General features: G+C 31.9%; 1 protein-coding gene across 2 annotated transcripts; it reads right to left on the reverse strand.

Annotated features, from left to right (window-relative positions):
* Positions 1-467: 467 nt before the first annotated feature.
* Positions 468-10613, reverse strand: LOC129971394 (uncharacterized). 2 transcript variants are annotated; one of them, XM_056085139.1, is made up of 3 exons: positions 10299-10613; positions 8862-8965; positions 468-677 (listed from the first exon to the last, which is right to left on the reverse strand). In XM_056085139.1, exons 1-3 carry the CDS (start codon positions 10557-10559, stop codon positions 665-667), a joined length of 378 nt encoding a protein of 125 aa, XP_055941114.1. In that variant the 5' UTR covers positions 10560-10613; the 3' UTR covers positions 468-664. The 2 variants fall into 2 exon arrangements, with proteins under 2 accessions (XP_055941114.1, XP_055941106.1); XM_056085131.1 differs by lacking the exon at positions 468-677 and adding an exon at positions 5747-5988.
* Between the last annotated feature and the right edge of the window lie 804 nt (positions 10614-11417).

The following is an 11417-nucleotide window of genomic DNA, read 5'->3' on the forward strand; positions in this document are numbered from 1 at the left end:
TTTTGCGGTTTTAGAAGAACTTTATTTTTTGCTTAATTTCTTTTGTAACATAACAACTCTTATATTCGAAATTTAAGTAAATTTCTTCATTTTTTTTTTAATTCTTAACAATTTTCCTACTCATTTTAATATCGTTTGCTGTTTATATTAAAATCATTTGATATTGTTTTGAATAAATGCCATCAATCACTTTTTTTTAATGTCGTTTGTTATTTGCATCTGAATCACTCGTATTTGTTTGTATGATTGAAGAGAGATTTAAAAGTTGGAGCTTGATTTTATTCAAATTATTTCTTCAACTAGTTTTTATTTGTTTATAAGTTAGTTAATATAGAAGCTTAAACAAACGCTTATATCTGAAATTACACAAAATGATTGAGCATAGAATGTCTTTTCAAATTTTACGATTTTAATTGCTAACTTAGAGTCGCTAAGTGAAATCTTGAAAAATATTTTCATTCATCTTTTGCTTTAACAGCCAAATACTTGATTTTTTTTTCTATTCAAAAGAGGTTCACAAAAGATATATACATTAACGCTTAGCAGTATGGTTGGTAAGAAGCGCATGGATACTTTATTTGCTTGTTTAAATGGCATCCCAGTTGCGTTTTTCATATGACTGTGACGACATTTGAAAATTCCCTCCATTTAAATGATTCTCTGGCTATATTAGAATGCTGAAAAATACAAATTGTTATTTATTCTTTATTTTATAATTACAAACTTTATAGTTTGAAATAACAAGATACTAGAAATATTTTTAACATAGCTTCAAATAGCGATCTTATGCTTATATTCATTTCTATGCAAGAAGCATTAGTAGGTTTTTTTTAATTAACTGGTCCATTTAATTTCACATTTCAACACATTTTTAGCTGAATACCTTGTTAATTATTTCCTTTAGATAATTTTTGCATTAGTAATTTAATTTTTGTATTAGTAATTTTGTGAAAATAATTTTTTCAATTTGTGGCGATTTTACGAATATGCATACAAGGCAACAGCCAACCTAGTCAATGTCTAAAGGGAACAGTAAGCGATCGGTTTTTATAAAAATATTAATACGAATTTCCGATTTATATTATATAAATCAATATAATCTATATCGATTTTATAAAAAAATTCTTTTAATAAAATCGATATTTAATAATCAATTTCATAAAAAAAAATTTTTTCTCAAATGTATTAGCCTAGATGCCAAATATATTTGTAATTTTTTTTAATTATAAAATATAAGAATATTAACACTTTTACCAGTAAAATTTTTCAGGCTTCTGCATTTCCTTATGTTTATTTAATTATTATTATTATAAACTTGCTAACTTAACTAACTAAATTCACTAAGAAAAGGAGTCTCTTAGTATGCATTGCCTACGACCGTAAAACGCCAAGGCTGCCCCTAGTTTCTTTGGAAAAATTATGTGAAAGCATAAAAATTTATGGCAATGTGTTAAATACTGGAGTTTTACCAGCTCATTCGAGATGCATCATTACCTCAATATGATAAAACGAGCACACTTGCATACACAAGTTTACAACATTCAAATAAGTCAGAGGAGTGAACTATACTTAAACCTAATCTATAGATTATGATTCTTGCAATGCAGATGCATAATTGAAGCTGAAGAATTCTTCAGGGGCTATTTTCCTTTTTTCAGTTATATCTTGCTTATGTTTAAAATTTTTAAGTAAAAATTCCTTGTAAATAAAATACAAGGCAATCTTATATTTTTTGGGACAAATAGAAAACGTTTTTCTCGGTAAGATAAAATCCGATACATGGTATAATTTACAAATAAGTCTTTATTATCACCAAATAAGCAAGTATAGAGACTCATTTTTTAGTCGTTTAGGAAGAAAAGCAAACAAGCAACAACAAAAAAATTATTAAAGAATTTCTAGAACGCAACAACCATTTAAAAAACGGATCAACATAGAGGAATTCACTCAATATGATTGGTTATTCCCTTTCATCCATCTTCACATCCAGCTTGCTATTCTTTCATTTTGTCCAAATACCAATATGTCTTCTATAGTACCATGACAAATGGAGATAAGCCTATAACTGCACGACCAGGCTGGTGAAACTTATCAAGCGATATTATTAAGTACTTTCGAACCTGCTACCAGGACACAGATTTACAAACGTCTCCTCTTTTCCGGTGCAAACACGATACATTAACAAGTAGTTGATGAAAATCGTTAAGTCGTTCAATCGGACAAGCCGTTCAGTAGAAAATTAGTTTGTTTAAATAATTTGAGAATGCCGGTGTTTATTTAAAATTGTGTATTCGATCGTGAAAATTCAGAATAAAAAACTTAATGTTTACAGTAAAAAGAGAAAAATCTGAATTTTGCGATTTTAGTCACTTTTTACAAAGGAGTTTTAGAAAATTAAAATTTTCACGATTTCATTTTAAGTCTAATTTTTTAAAATCTATTTTTATTCTGATAAAATTTTGCAAGGAACAAATGCATACATAATTTAAAAAGATTATCAGTGATTTTAGCGTGATGGCTGAGCAATTTAGTCTGTAATGATTTATTCCCTAGAAAATTTAAAACAAAAGCATTATTTTATCAAATACAATTAAATATTAAAATTTGAAAAATTTTAATAATGCGCAAAAATATTTCTCATTAGAAATTCGTAAGTGAAACGCTTTCATCTACGACTATGTTTATAAAAAAATGCAATAAAATCTTGATGTTTTTATTATATAGAGCAGAGAATTTGCAAATCAAATATGGGGAAACGAAAACCCTCCAACAACGGACGATGTACAGTTTATTTTTTGCTCTATTTACTTCATTATAAATGCATTTTTTCGCAAATAACTGTAAACACTTATTTCCAAAGATGCCATCGGCAAATCTCATTTGCTAATGGGTAATCGGTTATTTAATCGGTCATATCAATGTGGATTATTAGTTTGTCACCACTAGACATCACCGGATACTATGAAAAACCACAAATTTGATGTGTAAAACTTGCGCTACATTTAGGGAAATGTTTTGCTATCCGTTATGAAAATAAAATATTAAATGGAAGCAGAATTAGGAATTTAGTGAAATCAATATTATATGTACATATATATGCAAAAGATTTTTCAGATGCGCGGCCGAAAAGAAACCTTTGAAAAGTTAACTTCGATTCATTTCACCAAGGAAGTCATAATTGCAACGAAAACGAGGCGATGATCAAATGACATGTGTTTACATCTCGATCCAACAGGAAAGTGACAATTTCTCTTCAATGATTTACAACGAGATTCTGATAGGAATCACTTTGCCACGTGACGATTTAGGCAAGGGAATCTTGGGTATTTGAGAAGTATATGCGGGTTTTAGAAATTTTTAATGCGTGGAGAAATGCATTAGTCAATTTTCTAGAGAGCGTTTAGAAATAAAATGTGGAACTGGATCCGAAAATAAGAATATTTTAGAACGATGTTAGCGCGGACTAATTTAAAATCGAGGAAATTAAGTGGGATTTAAATTAAATGATATCATTGCAAACAGAACTGTTAACCCTCGATTTAACGTTTTGAATATTTAATGCTTTTTTGAAGATGTTGAACTTTATTGTTTGAACTATTATACAAGTAATTCTATATTTGCAGTGTTAAAAAATTCCCGATTTAACGCTCACTTTAAAATACTTCATTTAACAATTTAACAGGGAAAAAAGCCAACGCAATTTTTAAATACTCTGCTATTGCCCCAAAATCTTGGTTTTTCCATTCCACAAGATTTAATTTTTGTAATTGCGGTTTTAAAAGAGCAAAAATTCCTTCTAGAGCTTTTTTAGAGCTAGCAAAAATTCTCGAAGCAATTTTCGCTATCTCTAGAATTTGAAATTATGGTGTCAAAAAGAGATTTCCTTTGTTGGGAAAAGGAAAAGCCTTAACAAAAAAAAAACCCAAGCTTACTGTGGCAGTAAAACCGATTTCACTAAATTGGAATTCTATACTCAATTTTGACAGCGATTTTAAAGCAAAATTCGGACTATTTTTTAATTGGCCATTAACTTTAAAATATCACCCTTTTGATGAGTAGGAAAAATTGTTTCAATGGTTCAACCACGTTCATATAACAAAATTTCTATAAATGTCCCCGTTTTAAAAGATCGAAAATGCTTCTAAATTGGAAATTCACGAATTCCCAACTTCAAACAGTTGATTAGGCCATTTTATATAAGAGGTGGTGGTACTGACGAATCTGTTGGAATCAATTTCTAGACTGTCCTAAAATAAATGGTAACGCTTTTTCTGCCCTTGATGCAGAAATATTCCAGTAAAGAATGCTGGCTAGACAGGAGTCGTTTTATTTGCTTTTGCAGAAAAGGGTGAAAACTGCCGCAGTGGGAAATTATCGAAACTAATAAACTTTTTTGCTATGTGCCGATTCAGGAGTGCAAAGTTAACCGTATTAGTTGTTGGAAAATGGCAGAATAAAAAGCTTTCCTATTGGATATGCCTCAAACAAAGATCTTGGATGACAAGAAAAAAATTCGGAAACCATCTTCGCCAACTGGGCTGCTAATTCCTCTGACAGAAACTTAACTCTTGCTTTTTAATCAATGCACAGTCCATATTGTAGATTTTAAATTACAAAATATGCGAAAGGAATTTTTCCCTACCAGTTGCTCATGCAAAGCTCAAACCTTGCGATTGAGGATACGATCGTGTGAAGTGCACTATCGAAACTATCTTCCGAAAAAATATTCTCCCAAGTATATAATCTGAAAGCTAGGAAAAGTCAGTAAACGTGTTACAAATCGTTCATATGAATTCTTCCGCACGAAAGAGGCGAGAGTAAATATACTAAATTCTTTTGTGAAAGATAGTTTTCCGGAGATCAGAGGAAGAATTTCAGAATTAAAATTCTAATGAAAAGGAAGAATCCCCCCCCTTTTTGGATGATTAAGGATTATGTAGCTTGCGCTATAAACATCCATTTAGTAGACATAGAAGCCGATAGTTCAGGCGATGATTAAGACGATATTGTAGGACGTGAAATTCCCACTGAAAAAGAATGCATTCAATCCGAGAAAAGTGAACGTCTTTAGCTGAAAGGAGCACTAAGAGAAGTTAGTAAAAACTCGTAGGTATTAAAAATACGTTTTGCGTCGTGACTGATAAAAATAAGATGCAGAATTAAAATAAGCAATTTCTTTAAAAATTTTAATAACATTCTAGTTTATAATCTAGTGCAATTTTCATTTCGTGGTCAGCGTTTTATTTGTCCCATCTAGATTTAGCGTTTTCTCGCGTATGGCGTTCACTTCTTTCCTTCGATCTCTAATGATATTAAAATATTCCACTTTAATGGATGACTTATCGAAGTTATTAGAAAAAACATGTTAAGTCACTCGTATATTCATAAAAGGTAGCCAAGTTTATTTTGTAATGAATTTTGTTTTCTATTTGAAGATTTTAATGAAAAAATGTGTAGAAAGTTTCCGTGACCGAAAAAGGAAATTTAGAATCGTGCGGGCGTGGAAGTGTTAGCAATATAATAGAGCTGCCCACCAGTCTCTGTAGATTGCATTGTTAACGGAAGCAAAAAAGTCAAGATAAATTTTAGAAAGTATTAAATTTACATCCTTTGAATCCTTCGGTACATACTGTCCATCGACTCCAGATCAGAATAAAAATTGTAAATTTTAATTACATCTTTCGCATAAACTCGTAGAATTAGAACTACACTGAAGCACTTGTCGTTAAGTGCCAAGTACAAAATATTCAAGTCGTTAAAAACATTTAATCCGAATCGATTTTTAATTCATTACATAAAATTTAGTATAAAATCCACGATAAATTTAAGTAGAAGAAAGCCTAGACTGAATCAGTTGAAGCTTCTGAGGCACTGGACATCTCTGGCTCTGTCGATGTCAAATTCACTTCCATGCAGCGAAATTCGAAAGCTCTGATGGACAGATTATCCTCATAGTATCTACATATGGTGTTATTCGGACAGTCACACCTAAAAAAGAAAATTTCAGCGAAAGTAGCCAATGATTATTCGCCAAGATAGATAAATTCCAGTTAAATTTAATTTACTATTACCTTGCATTTATTGAACAAACATTGTGTTTGATTAAAAGCCAATATAAAGCAGATACTTTCTAGCTTGGTTATTTAAACAATATAGGTTAAAATAATTGCTAAGGGTTCATGGTAATTAACCTATTCTGTTCCATACTCGCTATTTACTATGTGGATATCTAGATATCAGAGATGCCTGGTACTAAAGTTAACAGTCTGCTGTGGAAAAACGCCATGCATGTAGCAATGCTTTTACCACAAGATCGCCAAAGACGTGCTACACGCGTACGCGGGCAATTGTCAGAAGAAAAAATGATGCTCGCAAACCATCGACAGATTTTTTGCCGGAACAGTTTACAGGACTTTAGTTTTGGGTCTAAAATTCAGTCATTTGGAAGAAATCTTTTGCAGATTTCTATAAGGCATTAAATACTTTGTAACCATGCTTCCAATGATACTGTTTAAGCACCTGTGTGTGAACTTCTTGCCTTCGAAAGTGGTTAATACATTATTGACTACACCCTTCATAGAAAGTAAAGCGTTTGGCTCCCGATTTTTCCTAAAATTAACTAAATTTGGGAAGATTAAGAACAATTTTCTAGTCATTTAATGCATTTGAAATGGCACATGTTAATTGCAAAAACTACTATACATTGCTAAAGCCTATCCCAATATAAAAGTTAAGACGAAGTCTCTTCGTTCTGTTGAAGGTATACGCTCGTTGCCAAAACAAGAAATTGATAAGAGTTCGTTTCCAAAAATTGGTACTTCACGAACACTTCATGGATTATTATGTGCAGAAGTTATACCATCCCTTTTGTGAAGATTTCCAAGTTCGCAATTGCTTTCAATCCATTCTCCCATGGGAAAAATGAAGCTACATGAATGCCGTCTTCGTTTTCAGACTAGTTAATCGCAGAAATTTGCTATCCTTTTGATTTTCATATTGTTGGAATCCGATTTTTATACTGAATAAAGTATAAAATTCGTACTGACTATCATCTGAATTAGTTTTACAGATTTTGTTTTTATACAGATCATCGGTCCCACAAGTCAGTAAAATATTCGAGATATTAGCAGTAAATAAAATGGTTCTCTATCGCGACTAAAAGTGAGAGTTGTGAAAATTTCGAATATTATCCTCTTATAAAAATGAGCGAGTTCTATTCAGTTGATGGTCTCAAAGTATGCCAATCCCGGAATTTCAACAAAACTAACGAGTCTACAATTAAGAAACTGATTGCTTTAAAACGATGTCGAGGGATTCAGAACTATGTCCGATTTCGTAGTAGATCATTTGTTAAGTGAAGAATGTTTTACTTAATATGATGCAGAGAACCAAAGAACTGTAAGATTGAAAATAAAACTTAATTTCACGAATTATCAGAAGCTTAAATAATTGAAAGTATATAAAATACTCTACTGTATATTTAAGACTCCATTGCTTAACGATTCTGTTTCATATATTCGCAATTTTAAAAAGCGTGTTTTGGTTTAAACCGAGAAGTTGTTTAAATTGAATAACTTCCTCTTCAATTTAAAATTGGAATTTCAAGGAAGCCGATAAAAGATTAGAAATGCATAGTGCAATGAATAGAACGGCGCAAGGCTTCTGTGATAGTCACACGACTCGAAATTTGAAGCTTAAGAGTATTTTGCAGAAGCACTTAAAGACCAAATTATACAAAATATTTGAAAATTATAACAGCATTAATCCCGGAGAACCAGGTGGTTGCCAAAGGTGGAATATAAGAACACGAGATCATTAACAGCATTTTACAATTCAAATTAAACTATCGCTTAACTACAGATTTTATAATAAAGAGGCATTTATGATCGGTTAGCAAAAGTTTTCCGAAAGATGTATAGTTATCTAAAGACGCTCCATTAATGATTAAAACCAAATTAGTCTTAAAATTAGGATCTTAAAAATGAGAAAGGGGCCGTTCTTGAAGTATACTTATGAAAGTGCATAATAACCGAGTTACAAATAAAGCTGTAGAAAGACTTGCGCAGATCCTATAAGATCAGAAGAACTCAAGTAAAAGAATTGTTTCGATGTATGCTTGAAATTTGTAGAAAGCCGATATTAACATTTTAACCGCTTAACTGTTTTGCCCGAGTTCCATACCTGCATCTATTTATAGAATTTTGATAGTTGTAAGCAAAAAAACAAGCCCTTTATAACGATTACAAGTCAATATTAAAATTACTTCGAATACTTGGATAAATCGAGTATTCAATGGATTTCATTTGAATCAAAGTAAGAAAATAAAAGTTAAGGGGTATCCTTGACGTACCAGTTTCTCAAATACACGATTTATTCCATTCGAAAAATTCGTTTTTATATGGATAGAACTCATGAATCTTAAACTGTAAAATCCATGCAACTTGCATACAAGTGATTCATAGGTTTCAATGATTCTGTAGTTCTACACTCTACTATATACGAAGTAGTCGAGATATTGTATTTGAATATTAAAACAAAGAATTTGAAAGGAAAATAGGCGGATACCAAAAATATAAGCCAATCGTATCATCTCACTTTTAGTATCGATTGGTGATTAATGCTTATTGTGGAGCAAATGTTTACAAGCTAGATTTTTAGACTATACAGAAATATGAAGAGCAGAAATACTTATCGCCAACCGGTTATAAAAAGTCCATATACATTTCGATCTTTGCACTGCCGGTAAATTATTTAAGATACTGCAAGTTAAGATATTGCATTACTTTCACCAAAAAGTCTTGGCAGAACATAGCATACAAAATACCAACATCTAGAGCATTAAACATAACAAAAATACTTACACGCTTGGATATTCCATTTCAAACGTTCGCTCTTCGGTGTAAAGTTGCCAGTGGCATGGATTGTATTTTCCACAAGTGAATCGTGTATTGTTTTCAGCTGGTTCCTTCATAAAAAATACAACAGTGATTAGTTGTATAAAGTTAACATCAACACATTACCATAATGATTCTTGGAATATTTTCATCAGCGTAATCACTTGTCATCTTGTGCAGCAAAGGATATTTGAAGTTTCAAAGCGATTATGGTCTTATTCATAATGCAGGTAAAAAAGATCAGCGATTTCCTGTCGACTATCCAATCCTTTTCAAAACACTGCGCAATTAAAATTTCTTACATGCAAAGTTGCTGCCAACAACGACATTGTGTTATTTTTGAAAATTTATGGCCACCGAATCGCAAAATACAGTAAGGCAAATTAAGGACATCATTTCGAATGCAATTAAAATTCTCGATTGTCGCTTTCTGTTCATTGTTTAAAAAACGTTAAATTAATCGGAACTTTGGCAAAACATTCAACTTCTTAGAAGACGATTGGTCTAAGTATATTGAGGCATGTATACAATTGTGTAATATTTGCAGAAGGTAGCCAAATACATTGCTGACCAACTAGAATGACCAGAATCATTAATAGATTTATTTTTCTAGCGACTAAGAAATTAAAATTAGATTAACTATTGAAGCTATCGTAAATTGAATTGCAGTTTGTCGAAAAGTAAAGATTTTTAAATGGAAAACACCATAATGATTAATAAATATTATTCTGGAGCAAAATTCTTTTGCAAAATAAGCTGCACAGAATTTCTAAAATTTAAAGTATAATTTTAGTTTTATTCTGAAAATAAAAATTAGACATCAATATCAAAATACAACTAGAAAGCGAAGCTAGAAAGAAATTAAGAGTGGTTTAAATCAATCATTTAATGATATTCGATCACGATTTTAAAATATGAAATCACAAAGTGTCTGAACCAAAATGCGGAGATCCAAAGAGAAGTAAATATTTATGAATAAACAATCCTTAATTGGATTAAGAAAAAAAATCCGTGATATTTTTAAAGTTTTACAAATTTGTTATTTTCTATATTGACATTCTTTGATTTAATCGTTTTTGAAGAACTGATTTTCGGATGTATGAACACATCAGCATTTGCCGCAAGTTACTTATGAAGTTCATTTGCTGATTTTTTAACATAATTGATACTCTCATTTCCTCTGGTAAAAACATTAGGAATTCACGAAAATACAGTAAGGAAAACTCCGAAAAGAATACAGTGCTACACTGAATAGAAATTTGTAATGTAGCTTTGGATTTGCCGAGACTAAAATGTTAATACATATATAGCCAGAATTCACAACGCAAATGAAAACATTTCAATACATACGAATTAAATATTGCTTCATTTTTTTTAAGATCAATTACTTGTAAATTAACTTACATTCATACTCCTAGTAACGATCACAATAGCTGTTGTAGCTGCCTCAGTCACTGTGACGGGTTCTGTAACAATGGGTTGTTGTGCAAGATCTTCAATGGCCACATAAAAACCTGTGGAGTTGTCAATTGCATTCGTCGTAGTATTAGTACGACTGATGCTCGCTACAGTATATTTGGCGCCATTCACACTGAGCTCTGTTGCTGCGTTTCCATGAAGGCCGATGACCAAAAGGCAAGAAACTATCACACTGCAGAACATCATTATTTCAAGAGAAACGAAATCGACGATAAAGGACCAAACACTACAAAAAAAATCTAAGAGGTCAACACAGGCACCACTCGAGTTTTTATACAGTTGAAAGCCATGAAATGGATTGATTGATTGATGAAGATCCAGAATTTTCGAGGCGCTTCAAGAATTTTGAAAGAAATTATAAATTTTAATCGTAGCTCTTGAGATTGCAGGCTAATGAGTATAACAGTTGATGAAGCGCAAGGAATGACAAACTTGGGATTCAGAATTGCATTAAACAAGGATATTTTTGACCAAACATTTCCAAGTCTTTCTTTTGGTATGGACCGGGAATAACCGCGTGCGGCTTTTACAGAGCTCAGTATGACGTTAAATCAGTAAAGATTTTATTTTCACGGACTTGTTGAGTGGCAAGAACCGAGCAATGGGATGATTCAACGTGTGATATCCGACTACGAATCAAGACAGTGTGAAAGTTAGTTCATCGAAAGTACAGCTATGAGATAATTAATTTCAATACACATCGAATGAAAATGTATGGTGTGAGACTTAACTTTTCCATTTTGTATCTATACGAGGAAATTTTTCTAGCGGCACCCCACATTTTTGAGCCGTGATCAGATGCTACGACGATGCCTAAGATTTCACTGTATTTTCCAACTTTTTTCCGCCCCATCTTGAGAATAATTGTCCCCGATGTATTTAGCCAGTATTATGCTTACATAAACTGTGGATCTTCCGCGAAATAGGGGCTTGAACACGCTACCTTCCGTTACTTCAAGCCAACGCTTTATAATCAGGCCATTACGGACTTTCGCAAAGCTAAAAGCCATCAATTCTAAGCAAACTGTTGAGCATCAATTAAGA

The sequence above is a fragment of the Argiope bruennichi genome, chromosome 1 (assembly GCF_947563725.1).
Source record: "Argiope bruennichi chromosome 1, qqArgBrue1.1, whole genome shotgun sequence".
Lineage (NCBI taxonomy): Eukaryota > Metazoa > Arthropoda > Arachnida > Araneae > Araneidae > Argiope > Argiope bruennichi.